The sequence below is a fragment of the Poecile atricapillus genome, chromosome W (assembly GCF_030490865.1).
Source record: "Poecile atricapillus isolate bPoeAtr1 chromosome W, bPoeAtr1.hap1, whole genome shotgun sequence".
In the NCBI taxonomy this organism is placed as follows: Eukaryota; Metazoa; Chordata; class Aves; order Passeriformes; family Paridae; genus Poecile; species Poecile atricapillus.
This window is the reverse complement of record NC_081288.1, coordinates 56797256-56815759: the sequence shown is the minus strand read 5'-3', so window position 1 is coordinate 56815759 and position 18504 is coordinate 56797256. Positions and strand designations below refer to the sequence as shown.

Here is an 18504-nt window from a genome sequence, read left to right as displayed (position 1 = left end):
ATGGATTAAATGTCAGATTGGTTAGAAGATCAGTGTTCACATAGACAGCTCACAATATATTCCCTCCTTGTAGTGAAAACTTAGACCCTTTTAGGTGTATCAGTTCAATATTTTGTCTCAGAGTAGAAAGGAAGGCAGTGGCAGCAACACTCATGTAGCTTTCTAAATCTCTTGGTACTACTGCCTTAAAACCCCTTACCCAGACTCAAATTAATGACACTTGGTACTCCCACTTGTGTAGGTGTGCTGAATTTCTGAGGACCAGTGTTTGCATCCATAAACACTAGCAGCAGAAACAGCAATGTGTGAGAAGAAAGCAGCTGCTTTTAAAGCAAATGGAAGTGTTGCTATTAATTCCTTCCTAAAGAGACTGATCGTGTCAAGGTTGAACCCCTTTCTGCTGCTAACAAAAGACACTGTTTACCCAATTTACAATGCAATTCTCTTTTCACAAGAGCTTAATCTTTACCACTGCTCATTTGTCAGGGATTCTTGGGCCAAGTCAGTGATTTACAGGTGTAGCAAAGGATACTTAAATAATACGTGCTGACAGTTCAGTATGGTACTTTTTGGACAGATTCATCTTTGACCAGGTGCCAAGAGTGGGGAAAGTGGAGGCCTGTTTTCTTATGATCCAGGAGCACATGTGACAGGAAGAAAGGAAGGAAGTAACTTTTGTACTGGCTGCTTCCCACCTCTGTCAAAGTTTCTTTTGCTGCCCACATGTGGTCCTTGAAAAGGTTGCTCCCCTCCTGACACTTAGGGTGAGCTTGCTGTGTCAGATCTTGCAGCACACTGACCCTCCTCCCCTTTTGCTTTCATCTGGTATATCATATCAAAAAGGCACCAAGACCTAGAACTCTGCAACAATGTTGTCTAAATAATGACTCTTGACCTATTGATAACGATGTGTTTCTTTTCATATATCAGTGTTGATTACCTAATTTCCTATTTTTTCCTCTCTATAAATTTTTGAACTTATTAGTAACCCTGCTATTTCAGACTCAAGTAGCCACTTTGTATCTTCAGGGTATGGCACATGATATCCTCTAAAACAGTGCTTTTCCTCTAAACCATCCTTGATTTTTCTTTCCATTGGTCCACTGTAGATTAAAGGGTTTTTATTCCTCTCTGCTTTGGCTGTGTTGTATCAATTTCCTGTTGTTGGGTTTCAGTGCTGACGAGGTAAAGAGGTTAGAAAATAAAGAAGCAGATTCTAAAAGTGTAGTGTATGCTTAGGCATGTCAAAAGACTGAGATGCTTGCAAAAGATTTTCCTTTTGCAAGACCTTTTGCCGCCATGATGATAAAATTACTAGGCTTGGGGTTGCACTAACCCTGATTATAGAGTGAGATAATAAATACTAGAAGTGATTTCAATTCACTAGGTGGATGGATAAGCTCTTGTTACTGAAAGCTGAAATTAGATAAATTCAGATTAAAAGTAAATTGCTAACAATGTCAGTAATTGATCAGAGAAAGCCCTTGGACAGCTGTGTTCTCCCCACGGGAAGCCTGATCTGCTTCCTCCATGAGCAAAGCCCAGCCATGCTCCTCTGAGCTTCCCCTCTGTTCTTTGCAGGTGGCCAGGGATGAGAGTACCCTAATTTAGTGTGGGCTAAAACCCACACTGCTCTCCTCAGGCATACATGCAATGTATGGAGCACCTACAAAGGCACAACTGTGCTACTGAAAGTAAGAGTGCTGTCAGGAGATTAAACCCCCACTGTTGAAGCAGGCACCACTACAAGATTTGCAAATAACATTTGGGCCATGTAATCAATGCTTTTATTAAAGACATTTTTAGCAAATAATTTTTTATAAAAGCTTCATATTTATTTACTGTTTAAAATTTATCTTTAAGCCATATGCCTCACCAAACCTTACAAAGCCCTCCTATATTTACCTCCATCTGCCTGTTTGAGTTGGTTGATAAATGTTTTCTTCCATCTGTGTTCAAATGATAAGCATTGTTAGTGCTAAGCTTTCCACCTTTCTGTCCCATTGGGGTACTGGCTTTCCAATTACCCTCTCCTGCTGTTGTAAACTGATAAAGTTATCAAATTGTAGTCTCATGTTGGGTTGCCACAAGGGAGCTGGTTACCTACTCCAGGAAAACACTTTAATTACTGGGTTTTGAGGTCTGAGTAATTGCCTTCATTTTGCACATCTAGGAAAAAGATGTCTGTCTCCCTACTGTTTTTCTTTAGAATAAAATGAGATGATTTACAGGTTTTGATGGTAATTCATTAGAAAGGGCTGAGCTATTGTTGCCCATTACTGTCACCTTTGATTAGTTTAAATGTGGCTACGACCATATTCTTCCTACATAATTTATCTCCTAGAAAAAAATTGCATCTCTGAATGGCAAAGAAAATATTGAAAGGAAGATTCAGAGTTGCAAGAAAAACAAAATTTGGAAGCAACATAAACCTTTCTACCTCAAGTGGCAGAGCTATGGCAACCAGTTTTATGCATCCTTTGAAGCATTTGACAATGGCCACCCTCAGAGCCAGGAAACCAGATTTAACAAATGAAGGGACAAACCCTATAATAAATTAGTTATTGTCAGACATGAAAAGTTCTTGTGAAATCTGTTTACTTCATCCTAGCCCTTACAACAGAAATGGAGCTGCTGAATAGGCTTGTAAGCTCAGTATCAGATTCCAGAGAAAATAAAGCACTGAGCTAGTTTTAACTGGCAAATGAACAAATTAAAAAAAAAAAAAAAAAAGTTTAAGATGTGACTGAGTGAATATTTTCATTATGTAGTCAGACTAATTTTATTCAGCATGAAATTCAGTCATTGCATGATCATTACAGGCCTCATCCAGCTTCACAGGAAGCCAAAGGAATAATGGCTGACAGCACTGCAGTGGAGTTGCAAGAAATCTATGCAGGCATCACCTCCAGATAAATATGCCCTAGGGAAAGTTGAATACAAGTGGCTGCATTTCATTGGATGCAAGTAATGGATAACTGGTCAATATAACCAAAACAGTCTATCACTTAGTCCACAAATTAGAAGCATGTTTTCTAGATGGAATGCCTATTTCTATTTCTGAAAAAAATCAAAGTTCTTGGTCTTGATTTTTTGTTTTTGAATCTGTTTATTAAGAAAAAGCCTTTATTTTAACATAGAAAAGATACAGAGGAAAGTAAATGCAGTAGAATCCATTACTTTATATAGCTGCTATACAGTTGAATATGACAAAAGTTTCAGAGAACCTAAATATTATAAAAAGCTACCACCCAAATAAGACTCTGACAGAGCAAGAACAAGACACAAATTAAACATTAAACAGCTGTGAATCACAAGTGTGTAGAAAGACACAGCCAATACAATAGATGAGGCCTTGTGCCAAAAGGATGTTCCTGTTACAGCATTATGCATGCTATGTTCCTGTATACAGTATTATGGAGGAATCAGATAAATTTAATTCTTAAAAAATTATTGGTATTTGATGTATCCTGAAATTTTTTATTTAATTTTCCAACTTTTCAGAGTCAGAAAACCTTTAGAATTTTGCTTGGAAAGAAACTCCAATGCGAATGTGTCAAATTCTTGAATCTACTTGTTTTGTCACGTCTTCCAATAGCAGTTTTTAGATTACTTTCCCAAGGATTTTGTGAAGGAAAATAAGACAATGTGGAATATTTAATTCAAAGCTGTGAACTGAACTGAGCACTCCTGCACTGCCATCTGTGACAGCCTTTGCTGAAGCTTGCAGAAGTCTACAGAATTCTGCTGCAGTACCTTCAAGGCACCTTCCTGTAAACCCAGGCAAACTCACCAACAGTCCAGCAATGGCATGGTGAGGAACACCATCGGGCAGTAAAACTGTCTCACAAATGGGTATTGTGCAGATTAAAAAATACCTCTGGAAAATAATGAGAACAGACACATGAATGGCAAGAGAAGAGGAAGATTTATTTTTTTACTGACTTTCAACTGGTGTTAAGATTGCTTGAGAGACATCCAGTACATGTGTAGGACCACCACAGATATGACTACATATGCATATTCTGTCTATCTCACTACCACGCCCTCTCTTCATAAAGGCACTAACTATAAATAGTACAAAAACAGACAGATAAAATGCCACAAAAAAAAAAAAAAAAAAGGATTGCTTGTATGGACTTCTTGTTTATGTTTGTATACATTCATGCTTTAAATGTACAATTTTAAAATTAATTTAAAAGGTCACCTTTATTTTGGCAATACAACTGATAAAATGAAACATGCAGAACACACAGCTTGACAGAACTCAGTGCATAATTTTGTCAGAATGAAGCAGTTCTTTACCATCCTTTTTGAGTCGGGAATACATTCATATTACAAGGCAAAAAACCCCCCCACCCAAAACAGACAACATCTGGCTTCTGTTTAATGCATCTGTGTTTCCACATCTCCTCCAACATCTTTGGATAGTAAAATCTATGTCTGACCACAGGTTAAATTGTATGGTTATATTTTAACAGTCTTCATAGTGCAGCAAGGTAAGACAGAGCTGCCTGTATTCACTGTTCTATCTCCAGGCTGTCCATTTTTAAGTCAGGTGGTTTAAAGCTATTCACTTCTTCATAGGTAAGTTCTGTGGAGGGGTGTAAGGAAGAGAGAAGAGTTAGGTGATATTTTCTTCAAAAGAAAAATATTCCAGACAAAACAGTTCTACAGATACATGTGACTTGTAGTTTTTTTCCAGCCTTTTTAGCATCCAGATCCAAAACCAGACTGAATTCACTAGGAATCCTCCTCTTAACCTCAGATACAAATTAGATTCACAAACACTATTATTGTACAACATGACTGTCCCCTTCAACTAATTACTAAAACACACAGGCCCTGAAATGAAAACATCAATTATGCTGTCAGATGACCTGCCAAAATGATGTAATGAAAGACATTATGTAATGGAACATGGAATCTTTAAAAGAACCTAGATAGGTTTTAAAATATACACTTTTAACTGTGGAGAACATTCTTTATCATCTCTCAGTCAGTTGCCTTCAATTATATATTAGTTGCAATTCTGTGCTAATTCCTTGGGATCCCATTTATTTGTTGTTTAATTTTGGGTTTTTTTAATGTTTTACTATAGCTGACTTAATTTTACAGTACTCTGAAAAAAAATTTTCTTTTTGTCTTAGAAGCATGTAACAGCTTTTATCAGAAAATTCTATATTCATCAATAACTAGAAACATGGGTTACTTGCTGTTTTACCCTGCTTTGGGAATAACCCTTTATCTTTTAATGCTAATAGTCACGTCCTGTTTTCTGTCTTAGGCATTAATGGAATATGTTGTCAGTGGATACCTTTTCCGTATTTTCTCAAATTAGATGCTGCTTTTTAAGGACCAAATCCTGTTAGCATATGGTTAATTTCAGGTTATGGCATTACTTCATGTTCTGTTTTCCAAACAGTGATGTTTAAATCATATCAAACTCATGGCTATTAGCTTGTTTATTAAGTAATTCTGTCTGAGACAGCTGCTATGCCTGCAAGCATACCTAGGAATCCTCTACATAGTATGAAAAAGATCTTGAGAATGAATCTTGCTTATGCTCTGGTTGTGTTATGCTGTACCACTGTGTACAGTGATGTGTGTGCCAGTTTCAGTGAGAGATTTCTCTGAAGGAAATTCTGTGTGCAGAACTCCGGGCATCGGAGGACTTGTTAGGTGACTTTGAGTGACTGACTTATGACTATTACATAGAATTACAGGCAGCCAGGGAGGAGCTACAGCTGACTGAACTTGGAGAAGCCAGTGTCCTCACAAATCGGACACCTGGAACTGCATTAGGAATTGTTCTCACTGGCTGCATGGTTTATGTTTATTAAGCTCTTTACCCATTTCTCACTGTACCTACTCATCAGAGATATGTGCAACTGGAGCAACATCTAAAGAGAGAATGTATAGCAATGTATACAACTCTGAATAGCATACTCTTGGCCTCTGAAATTTTGAAATATTTTCTAACTGATTAAACGTGTCAGTAAGAAATCTATGATCTTGGGCTGCAAGTCTTAGCAGCATGCAATGGAAGCTAAGAAAACTCTGAAGTGCATAATGTATAAGACAGTGTCTGAAATCTCATTTTACTTTGGTGCTCAGTCCCTCAAGATCAGGCACCACTGGTATTTAACTTGAACAGAAAAAGAGCAGAAACATGCCAGTGACATCTTGAGAAATTGGGTCAATATTTCATCAACACTACATCATCTTACTTAAATGTGGCACATGCTGTACTTGAAAATAAAACATTTATTCCCCAAGATAAAAATATGGCCAGAGGGAAGAAGGAAAAGAAGCAAACCCTGCTGTGCAAGTTTGGAGATTTTTGTCTCAGGACTTTTTTCAAACCTGAATAAAGAAGGAATTTGACCTGTAGTTCCATCAAAGTAAGTGATGTAAAAAACGATACATGATAAATGCAGTGATAAATAATATGACACTGCCCTTCCAAGAGAATTCACCTTCATGTCCTCATTTCAGTTTAGAAAGTGTTAAACTAAAATGGTTCCTGAAATAATTTCAATGGAATTTCATCACAAACAGAAATCCACTTCATGACTCAGAAATTGTGAAACTTTCCTGTTAAAGACTCAGGCAACTAAAAAAGCAGCAGAAGTAAAATCATCCACTCCTAAGTACAACAGCAAATGAACAACAAACAGCATGTATGGGTGGTCCTGTGTGCTGCCAGGTTTTGCAAAGGAGATGTGTACAGAGTAAGTGACACCAGTCAATTCTTGTTTGTCAGACCACTCAGCTTCTACAAAAGCCTTTCCAGGGCTCTAGGATGTTGACTTATTGTAGAGAGAGCCATGACTCCACTATTATATTTCTTTAAGATACATTTGCTGTAGACAGCCTGCTTTCTCCCCTGTGATGCCCAGGATAAAACATGGCACAAGTGGATGGGCATGAGTAAGACACGAGAGTATTCTTCATCATAAACATAACCACTATAATAATACATTTTTATTGAATCTTTGCTGAGTAAAAGTTACAGAAAATGCAAATAGAAACAAAAAGGACATTTATTTTATAGAAGACATATTTCATCTTAAGCCAAGGAAAAGACCGTTATTGATAAACAGAAACAATTAGTTTTCCGCAACATTATTCTCAATTTAAAATCTCTAGTAAGGAATTTTTAGAATCATATGTCCTCATTAGACAGTGGTGAAACTGGACTGTACTTTTCAGTGTACTTGCAATCTAGTGTTGTGCCACTTTACTTCCGTGATACTGCAGTGCAATATGATTATGTTGCAAGCATCTCAAACGGGTGTAGTTATTAATCACAATTCCTTTGCGATCGAAAAAATTATTAACAAAATACACATTTATGTGGACAATATTACTTTCCAGTTCTGATCAGAACTAAACCAGAATCCCAAGTAGTGTCACCTGCCCCAGGACAGTTACTTCAGCTGGGGGTCTGACCTAGAAAACTAAAAGCAAAACAGAATCTGTGATTACCTGGTAGCTAGCATAAGCTTTTAGTTAAACTTTCACTGGTACAAGGAATCTAGTAAGGAGATGACAGAAGGGGGGAGTGGGCAAAATCCGGAAAGCCTTTCTGCCTGTTTACTCCCACAAGCACCCATATGAACTTACCTTGTTTGCCCGAGGCTTAAAAGTTCAAATTCCTCTGGCTAGAAATGGAGGAAAACTGTTATTTAAGTAAGGCTTTTTTCTGCTACATGTCTAAACTAGTGCATGCAGTTCTGATACCTTTCCATTCATCTATGGTTCGCTCCTTGTTCTCTATGGACTCGTCATACAGCTCAGCCTCGGGTTCATCATCTGGATCGTGATACTGTACAAAGTAGGGATGTGCAAGTGCTTCCGAGGCTGTGATCCTTTTATCACTGTCTAAAATAAGCATCTTCTCAAGAAGATCTACAGCTAAGGCAAAAACAGAAACACAGTTCCTTTTCACAGTTTTTTTCACAGAAGAGACCATAAAAGGCAACTGTTTACACACAACCTATTCTCACTCACCTTAAACACAATTAATATTACTTGCAAAATTTAGGCAACAAGTAAGTTTAGAAGATTTTGTACTGTGAGTACAAAAGAACTGAAGGAAGCTTCTGGTTTCCTTGTGGCATACACAAAGGTTCAATATAGTCAACTGGAGATTTGATTCACCTCTTCGGATATCCAAGGACCTAATTCTAAAAAGATCCACGTATGCTTATAGGGTATTATCTTGTGTTGTGCATCGTGTGCTTAAGTTTGCACTAATCAGGACCAAGCTAAGTGACTTGTGAATAATAAAGTGTGAGATTACACTTCTAATATGCTGCATTAATGAAACGACCAGATGAAAACCCCAAAGCAACTTCACAGGACCTAGCATAAACAAAATGTGTTTGAAGTTGACACTTGAAGCATACTAGAAAGGAGAAAGAGTTGTATGGCTGAAATTAGGTTTTATGGAAATTTTAACATAACTATTTAAAATACTATTTTTTTTACTGCTTTCATATAAGCATTGGCATTAATTTGCCTTTATGCAATTAATATGTAGCATGCTCTCATGTACATCAGGCAAATAAATCCCATATTTTAATATTAAAGTGTTCTAAACTACTTGCAAGAATAAAATTTATATTAATACACAAAATTAATTCAATGCATTTTAACTCACAATACTACCCTGTATTGTGCACTTGATGGAACTGACCTGGTATTGCAGTGAGATGGCTCTGATGACTCAAGTGTCTCCTTTTTATGTCACAAGAAAATGTTCATAAAACATCTCTTTTTCACAGGCAGAACCAACTGATTACACAGAAGTACAATTATACAGGATCAGATCAAAGATCTGCCTCAGCCCAGTATCCTGTGTCCAACAATGGCTCATATCTTCCTAGGAAATAATACTCCAAAGGGTCACTCAAACAGCTATACTTCCTGGTATATTCTTCTGCTTGCCAGAAATTTACAGCTCATTGCTTTCCTGAGCCAAAAGTGATGTCTCTAATCTAGACCCCATGACATTTTTATTTATTTCTGCTACGTACAGCTGGCTTTTGCTTTTCATCCATGGTCCATTTCCCTTTAGGAGGTTCCTGTAATCTCCACCAGAAACAAAAAGACACAGGCTTCATGAAGGGAAAACAGTCTCAATTTGAAAGGTTAAGCAATGCTTTTCTCACTGGTCTGATCATTGTTATATGGGATCATACAGCATGGAATTCAAGGAATGCTTGAGTTCTTATGTTAGTGAAAAATTTTATCTGTGTCAGTCTGACTTTCTTACCTAATGGATTGGCACCTCGAAACACTGCTTTCAAATCCTGTTGAGGCATATGTGGAAGAGATTCAATGTATTTTCTTGCCTAGAAATAAGTCAATACACATACTGTATCAAGAGGGTTAAATATTGCTCAACAGTAACCACATCAACTCTAAAAAACCAGACATTATTTTGATGTTTCTTATACATGGGAAATCCTCTTTATATAAAACCACAATGTATGACCTTGTTTCAAACACCCACTCCTGTATACTGGACAATAAGCAAGGTAGTTTTAAGCAGGCACATTTTGGTTTAAGGCTTGAGTGTTAGTACTTTAGTTTTCACCTGTGCTTTTACTGGTTCATTGCAGTATATCCCCAGGGAACACATGCATGTAATGCTCAATCAGAAACTGCACCCTAAATCATCTTTCAGTTACCCTCAGCAAAGTGGCATATTTCAACCTGCAGCCTTCCTTCCTCTCTCTTCTCTGGTGAGATGTAGCTTCACTAACCAAAGAATAAATTCTGATACTCCATGGGAACAGATTTTCAGATGTTTAACAGAATTTAGACCTTGCCTTTTCACTGTGGCTGTGAAAGGCTCATCCAAACTGATCTAGTAAAAGCCTGTCTGGATATAGGATCCACAAATGTCAGCCTGACACTACATGAACTACAAATTTTTAGGCTGAGGTAGATAGGTTGGCAAGAGGTTGCATACTTGGATCAGAAAGAACAGGGAATTCTGAAAATGAATTGTCAAAAAAGAAGCAGGTGACTATTCCCTAAATCCATAAAAAACTTCAGCTGGTCTTTGGACAAATCCTAACCCTTTTAAAATGTGTTTGTCTTACACAAATGTCTCTCCACATTTAGCAGTCCTGTCAGAAGGACACTATCTGCAGAAGGCTAACTAAGCATCCTTGGCCTATAGAAAACAGCAACTAATCAACAACTAATCCTAACATGACTGAACAAGATGCACTGAAAATTACCTCCAACCTTGCCCAGAAATACTTTGAAAACAACACAGACCTATCAAAGTTAAATTACTAGCCTTTCCCCTCTGCTTATATACTCAGCACAGAAACCTGACCAAGAGAATCCCAATGTTTGAATTATTCTGAAATTCAATTACCATTTAAACTCATATTAATGTGAAACACTGCAAAGACCTCAGTATCTTGTGCTGAAACATCCAAGGAGGTTGATCTTCTAGTTTCCAGTTCTTTAATCCTGTACTTATAACTGAAAATAGACTTGGCATTTCAGCAAATCTCTGACATTGCTGTTACAGGAATGTTAAAAAATTGTCCATGTCTGCAAGCTGCATTAAGAAATACTTAAACAGTAAGGCCAAACTACATGATAAAGAAGAACTAGAATGAAGAAACTCCCTTGCAGCTGGAAATTACCTCCAAGCAAGGTATGCCTTCTCCTTTGACATTGCTCCTCTAATCAGGTAGCAGCAGCCCAGAGATAACGTAGCAGGACTCTTGTTCATTAACCTGGCTTTTGTGTTCTGCCTGTGCTCTAAAGGTACAATTAGCCCAAATAAAATAGTTTCAGGATTCCTGTACCTCACTGAGGTATGCTCTGAAACACAAGAAATTAAAAGAACAAAGCACGTACTATTTCCAGTAAGTATTTAGGGTGTTACTCTCACAATCAAAAAGCTCACTAGTTGTGGGTAAGTAACACGTTTGTATACACCACTGTGAATGTGTTACAGCAAAACCTGCAGGATCTTAGTAACACGTGAAGGCTACAAAAGGACCTGTGAGACTATACAAAGATCTATGTTTGAGACAGCATGGTCTGAGATTTGTTGGTTGATGCAGTGCCTGGCAAAAGGATGGATGCTTAGCTAGCCTCCTGCCCCAGCCATTCCTAGGTGCTGGGTACCCAAAAACTGGGACTGTGTATTGGCCTGTGATGATGAGGTTTCATTATGCTTGGATCTTCCAGAACTAAAGGGTTGCTCTGGCTCTCCTACTGCTCCTGCTTACTTAACCTGCTAGAGTATTCATTAGCAAGGTCAAAGGAAACCTGTCAATATATACACAAGCTGAGAAACAGCCATTAATATTAGTCTGAGGTGTATACAGAAGAGGTTTAAGAAAACAGCTGCAGCTCAGGAGGTATCTGTGTGCTGGTCTTTAGCTGAACTCTTACACTGTGCCTGTCACCTGTCTTTATCAAACAATACTACACTTCTGGCTATCCCCAGTTACTCTTACAATGAATCTTTTAAGTGTCACTTTAGCAGAGAAATTAAGTGGAAATTGTTCATTTACTAGATAACTATTTTAAAGAAGGCACAGGGAAAGTTAAAAAGCCCACTCTTAACTACAAACATGAAGAAATTGGACCTCACACAAACATTTAGAGAGATGAATAAAATTATTTTCAAATTATGGATCTAAATAGAGCACTCATGCAGAACACATTATTTGCTTCAGATACATCTCTGTTTAGGAGCCTTACAACAATGGAGAGCATAAAAATTACAAAGACATCAGATTTAATAGCAACAATATAATGCTCTATGCTGAGCACTGGTTTGAATTTTTTAAATTCTAGGAATAATTTAATTATAAGCCATTTAAAAAATCATCAGGACTAATTTCTTAACTCTTCACAAAAACTGAGTACTTGAGAACAAGTATGAAAATTTATCCAGGTGACACTCAAGGCATCTGGATGCCTCCAAAAGCATATCTTTTGAACGGTGGCATTCTAGCAGCAAAACCCAGACATCATTTTAAGGTATTCATCTCCAAATCTGAGTGTCTGTGTAACAAAGGCAGTGACATACAATGCCAGTTAGAGAAAAAATGACAGGAAGTCAGTTAACTAGATGAAGCTGTGAACTCACATGTTCTGATGATATCTTCTTCAGAAGTTCTGAACTGGGCGTGCCCACAACTTCCATTATTCTCTTTAGTTGATCAATATCTGCATAATTTCAGGGAAATAAACAGCACACAGTCCTTCTGGGTTTAAACAATTAATGAGCTTCCATGCATTTAACTAAGACACTTAAAACCATTCAGCAAGACAATTCCACCATAGCTCATGGAAGGGTATCAATTCATACCTGCTTAAGCTTAGTCCTGGAGTACCAAATTCTCTAATGTACTATATTAACTCGTCAGGTATGTCAGCTCCATGAAAAATATTACTTTTTTGTCCTAGTTCCCAATTTAATATATTCTTAAGCTTAATCTTAATAGCATATTTATGTTTCAGCTGAGGGATTTCTGAAGATCAGTCTAATATGATACACAGCTCATAGGCCTAGATTACTAATCTGCAGATTGGCGAGTGAAAAATTCTCATTTGGTACCTTTAAAAATTTGTTTTATATAGGTCTCAAGATTAAAAACTTTGAAAATGTTAATTTTTCATTGTCATCTTGGACCTGTAAATTATATTACATTTTTATAGAAACTCAATATTATTTTACAGCTTTATTTAAATTGATATCATCATACAGTTGTAGACAGTATTTTATAACAACAGAAATATCTTATTTCTTGCAAACTAGGTATATTGATTTTCTAAAATACCACATATCATGTAATCAAACATGATTACATGAAGTCTGAGGACAGTCTTCTCCCAGTGATGGTGCACCTGGAGAATGCCTGTGGTTATAGAGTCTAATGATGCTGAACACAACAGAAAGGCCAGTGGGGAGACTTGGTCTCAGCTCTCTTAAAATTATTTCAGGCAATTCTAATGTCATGATGCTTAGTATTAACAGAAGTGTTTGTTTTTTGAAGGGTTTCAGAGTACCAACAAATGTCAATATTCAATACAGAAGAATGTGCTTTCGTTTCTCATAATAAAAGCTTGATGCAGTTGTTTCTTCATTCCTTATTTTGTGTTTTTCTTCAGTTTTCTTTTATTATTTTACTGCTCCCCTCAGAAACGTCTCTTTTTTGCTCCTGCCAGCACAGGAAATGCCAATGGAAATCCCTGATGCTCCATCAGGGACCACGGCACAGTGCTGCAGGAAAGAAAGGGCTTTGTTGCTCCTGTGGCATTTCTGGAACTACTGGCTTCTTCTAATATAACAGGACACAATAGACCTATTAATTCACTTTTTATTTAAAAGTTAACTCATTTGCATTTTTTGGAAATTTCAGCCTAAAAGGAGTTCTCAAAAGGAGAGTTTTGTTAAAAAAAATAGTACCTTTACTCAGCTTCAGTTTTAGCATATGTTATTTCAATAAGATCCACACATGGAAGAAATCTACCTTGTTGTAACTAAGTTATTATTTAAATACAGATACACAAAAGAATAAATGTAACTTTTTGATGTTTAGGAACATCTGTTACTGGCTTTTATCCTACCAGTGGGTCTCACATTCAGTTGTCATTTTCACTGAACTGAAAGATTAGAAAATTATTTATTCTTTTATAAGTTTGTTACCTCAAAACCATGTCCATAGAAACACTCAAGTCCTTAGGGGAAAAGAAGAGGAAGAATTAGAGAGTATTTTTTAGTTGTACTTTAAGTTTTATATTAAGGATACAATCATTTCCTGGAAATAGAGCCTTTCCCTTCAATAGCTCTGCCATGATACATCCAACCGACCATATGTCAACTGCCAAAAAACAGAGACATAAATGTGCACAATGAATCAAAGAGATCCTTAAACACAGCTGCTTCTTGGTTTAAAACTATCACTACACCCAGCTGTAGCAAAACACAAGCCTTCACAGTTTACCTGTTTGATTGTAGTGCATCCAGTTTAACATAATTTCTGGAGCTCTGTACCATCTTGTTGCAACATATCCAGTCATTTCATCATCAGTTTGACGAGCTAAACCAAAGTCCAAAATCTACAGAATAAAAATAAAATAATAATTTAAAAAAAACCCTTTTACTTTTATTACAGGTCCTGATTTTCCCATTACTCATTTCTGAGTTTTCTGTAATCCCTTGCTATTGGTGAAATAAAACAGCAGCACTGCAGATGAGCTCATCTGCTCTCCCTGCTGTATCCGTGCAGCCTCTGGTGCTGCATAAAGATATTTCCACTGCAATGAACCTGGCATTTTGTCCTCTAAGACAGACTTTATACTTTGCCTTGAGTTCAGTTTTCCACTCACATTCATTTACTAAAAATAAACTGTTGCTATAAAAAAATGAAATATTATTATCAACTTGGAGTGTTTGTGTAAAATGCTAACAGCAAGTGCCAGTGGCCATTTAAGACCAAATAAGCTGATAAAAAATCTGCTGAATTTCTGTTGTCTAATTTTCTTAAGCATTTACTCAAATCACACATTATCCTGATGCTACTAGGAGAGAAACTGATATCCTGTGTAACAATGTAAATTTAAATCACACCCCATTTGTTTTCAGTAGAACTTGCCCACCAAAATAAACAAAGGATCTCTGTTTATGTACACAGAGGCTTGACTGCAAAGTGCTCCCCTCCAGATGCTAAGTTTACATTGATGGGAAATTATTTCAACTGAACTTTCCCAGCTTGATTCTTTGCTTTCTGTTGTATTCTCTGGTTAGCCAATGTCCCACTAATTATGGACCCTTGCTCTAAGAGAGACTGCCCTGAAAGGGTACCATCTGAGCCTCAGTGTGTTAAGTCAGTCATCTGAGCTAGCTAGCACTCTTCACATAGGAATGTGAGTAAGATCATTGAGTATCTCCTGTGATGAGATCCAGGATTATTTATTAAGCTGATGGCTAATCCTTTTCATAGGGAATAAGAAAATTTCAAGAGCATAATTCAAAATTTCTCAGTTATAATCCAATTAAAAGATATAAAAAGCCTAAAAAAAATATTAAGATATAAATAATTAAGATCTTCCAATATAGTTTAAAAGCATAATTTATTTCTTAAGTAAGGGAAGAAAAATGCATGAGGCAAACAAGAACAAATAAAGGCACAAAACTCAAACACTAATGCCCTTATTTTTATAAAGATTTTGGCAATATTCTTCCTTAACAGCTGATTCCTTCCATCAAATGTGGACACACACACACACACACACACACACACACTTTCCTTTTTTGTTTTTTGCTTCTATTTCCTTTTTGTTAGTACTTGGAAATATCTACTAGTTTGTCCTATTAAAAATAATTTGAGGAAGTAAAGCTATAAATATAAACAAAGCAGAGAGCAGTGTAACAAATGCTAGACAGGGAGGTGTACAGATTTCATAATAATAGAAAAAAACAGTCTCCTTTACTTACAGTACAAAAATACAGTACACATTTTAGAGTACACGATCAAAGACAGATGACCCACAAAATTCCACAGATGCTGAACATACATGCATGAAGACATTAAAGAGATAATAATGAAACTTGCTGAGCATCTGCAAGTGTCACTAAATCAAACAGGAACTACAGTTTCTCACCACAGATCCGCATTAGTGCAAGAACCTAACTGCACTACTCTTACTCATTATTGTGATTTTTTGCTGATCTTGTGGTATTTGGAGTCTTTTCTTAAATCCCTTGCAGCTGGAATAAAGTGATTACATCAGTCTTAGAAACAGGAATAAAGATGTTTCTGGCTGTCATAGAGAGGTATTTAACTTTTCATTCTTAAGCTTAAAGGCTTAGAAAGCTGCAAGACATCATTTCCTTCAGAGTCTCATGCTTACTATGTAGTATCATATCACACAGACGCATCACGAGATGCATTTATATAGATGTGTACAACAAAATAGCATTTGGGAAGCAAGGATTATAGAGTTCTTTCTGGTTGGTAGGGTTTTTTGGTTTGTTTCTTTTACTGCCTGTAACTGGTAATACTGGTATATATAATTTAATTTACCTTGTACGTTCTGTAGATACAAAAATGAAAATTGTTACAAGACTTTATCTATACATGGCAGATGCAGATACATATCACAGGTCAGACTCTCAAGATATACTCAGTTAAGTACTCACTCAGGGGCCAAACTATTATCTATGTACCATCTGTGGGGTACATAGGGATTTGGCAAAGATATTTTCATTCATATTAAATTAACATTTGGGAGAAAACACATGTTCACTGGGAATGGGCAAGTAGCAAACAGTTGAAATTAATGGAATGAGCCATAAGAACAGTAACTAACATTTTCTTAGAAAACTGTCATCTTGAGAGTTTCTACAACAGTCTTTGTTACAACAGCATGATACCCACCCTCAATTCACAGTCTTCATTTACAGCTAGGTTACTGGGCTTTAGGTCCTGTAACAGAACACAGAGTTAGTCACCTACTACTTCAACCTTTTAAAATATATTGTAACTATTTGTGTATATATATATATATATATATATATATATATATGTATATATTTAAAATATATTGTAACACATTTGATGCACAGAGGGACACACTCCACTCATTTTCATTACCTCAAAGACTGAACTCACCCGATGGATGATTCCAGCTGAGTGAATATACTGTGAAACAAAACAAAACAAAGGTAAGATTTGAAGTTGAAGGTGAAGGGAGGTTGAAGCCACTTGTCTTAGTTTTTGCTTCTGAGACTGACTGATCTGTATACAGATAGTACTTATGTCAAGCCATGTTTGCAGATCAGAGGTATGTCAAACTTCAAAACCTCCCTGTTTTGTCTTACCTGGAATTGGGTATTTCAAGAAAGGTAACAATGAAATCTAGATTCTACCATGAAAGGCAGCACTTACAGTGATTCTTCTGTATGAAGACTCTTACCAACTTGGAATTTGTTCTAGCCTTCCCTGGATGTCCATAGCCACTGTTCATTGGTCAGCTAGTGGCTAGTGAAATCAGTGGCCTAGGGAGCAGCATGGTTGACTCCTACATGCTGTAAGTCACCTTCCCATACTGTGAACACTGATGTGGGTGAAAGCAGCCACATTTGTTCTCTGGGACAGGTTAGTGATCAAAATACCACCTAAGCCACAGCATTACTTCAGATCCACTTTCAAAGTGGTATTTCAGCAGCTATTTTATGTCTCTGCAATTTTACATAAAACATTTAAATAAAAAATCGAGAACTGCTTACTCTGTCATTGCCTATCATCCTCTAGTTAGGATTAACAGCAATTTTATCTATGATCTTATCAACCAGCATGAGGAGGGCCTTGAAAACCTTCTATTCTCCAGAGGTGAATTCACCTCTTTTAGGAGAAGGGGTTATACACAAAACCTGTATAGGAACTGGGAAAACTCAAAGAGAACGCAAGGGCATTCTTCGTGTTCCAGACCTAAGAACTGTTTATCAGAAGGCAGGGTCACTTCTCAATGTTTCTCACAGCAGCTGCAAGCAGCTGAATGAACAGGAAGCCAAAACACTGCTATCAACAGAAGGAGCCGCATCCCTGCACTGCTGAGACAACCACAGCAGCCCCTCCTGGTGCCACCAAGCAGTCATATACAGGATCAAATGTTCTTTGACCAATGAGACATGAGAATTTCATGAGAATTTCAATTCCAGAGGAGAGGAGCCACTAGCAACCCCTCCCCTTTGAAACAGAGCCAAAAATGCACCTGAGTGCATTTCTGAAATTAATATTCACTTAGAGCAGATTCTTACTATTATTTAGCTTTGACACAACTTAGACTTATATTCAAAACCACAAGCAGGATAATTAATGCCAGAATCCATCTTCCTAAATAAGCTATTAACTCACATAAATGAGACAAAACAATTAAGGGCTCAGTTGTACAATTTTTATTCACTGCAATCTGTACCTTAAGTGACAGAACCTGCATGCATGAATAAGAATTACTGTCTCAGGCACAAGGTGACTTGCTGAAAATCATGTAATAAGTATATTTCAGAGCCAGTATTTACCATGGCTTGCTTTCAAACATATAATTATTTTTCATGTCTAAAATATCAATTACTGTTAAGTTAGCTAGTAAAACTGCTGACCTCTCTCTTTTCTGTTTGCTTATACCTCAAGAAAACCCATACTGGTCTAAAAGCTTAGCACCTAGTAATGGGAAGCATTACCTACACCTTCTGTTTATAAACACATGTTAAACATCAGCAAATTTACACATATTTTGATTCTTTTGGAGGAAAATTTTGCTGTAGAGTCAATTGCCTATGTTATTAAAGTGTATTAATTTTAACTGATATGATTAAAGGAAATAATGGCTTTACAGGCAGACTAAATCCTAAGTGATTGTGTGCAGCATTGTACACTGCTGGGATAAATTTCTACTTCCAGGCATTTCCCAAAGGACCCAACTAACTTGGTTATCCCTTCA

At 36.9% G+C, this 18504-nt stretch overlaps 1 protein-coding gene across 3 annotated transcripts in view; it reads right to left on the bottom strand.

Annotated features, from left to right (window-relative positions):
• Positions 1-3095: 3095 nt before the first annotated feature.
• Positions 3096-18504, bottom strand: part of LOC131592264 (mitogen-activated protein kinase 11) — a 31327-nt gene continuing 15918 nt past the window's right edge. Inside the window, exons 5-13 of one of the 3 annotated variants that reach the window (XM_058863665.1) lie at positions 16674-16703; positions 16440-16487; positions 14004-14118; positions 13809-13880; positions 12143-12222; positions 9284-9362; positions 7747-7920; positions 7630-7667; positions 3096-4594 (exon numbers count right to left, since the gene is read on the bottom strand). In XM_058863665.1, coding sequence (XP_058719648.1) covers positions 7654-7667; positions 7747-7920; positions 9284-9362; positions 12143-12222; positions 13809-13880; positions 14004-14118; positions 16440-16487; positions 16674-16703 — 612 coding nt within the window. In that variant the 3' untranslated portion in view covers positions 3096-4594; positions 7630-7653. The remainder of the gene's footprint in view (positions 4595-7629; positions 7668-7746; positions 7921-9283; positions 9363-12142; positions 12223-13808; positions 13881-14003; positions 14119-16439; positions 16488-16673; positions 16704-18504) is intronic. The other 2 variants (XM_058863664.1, XM_058863666.1) reach the window with 2 other exon arrangements.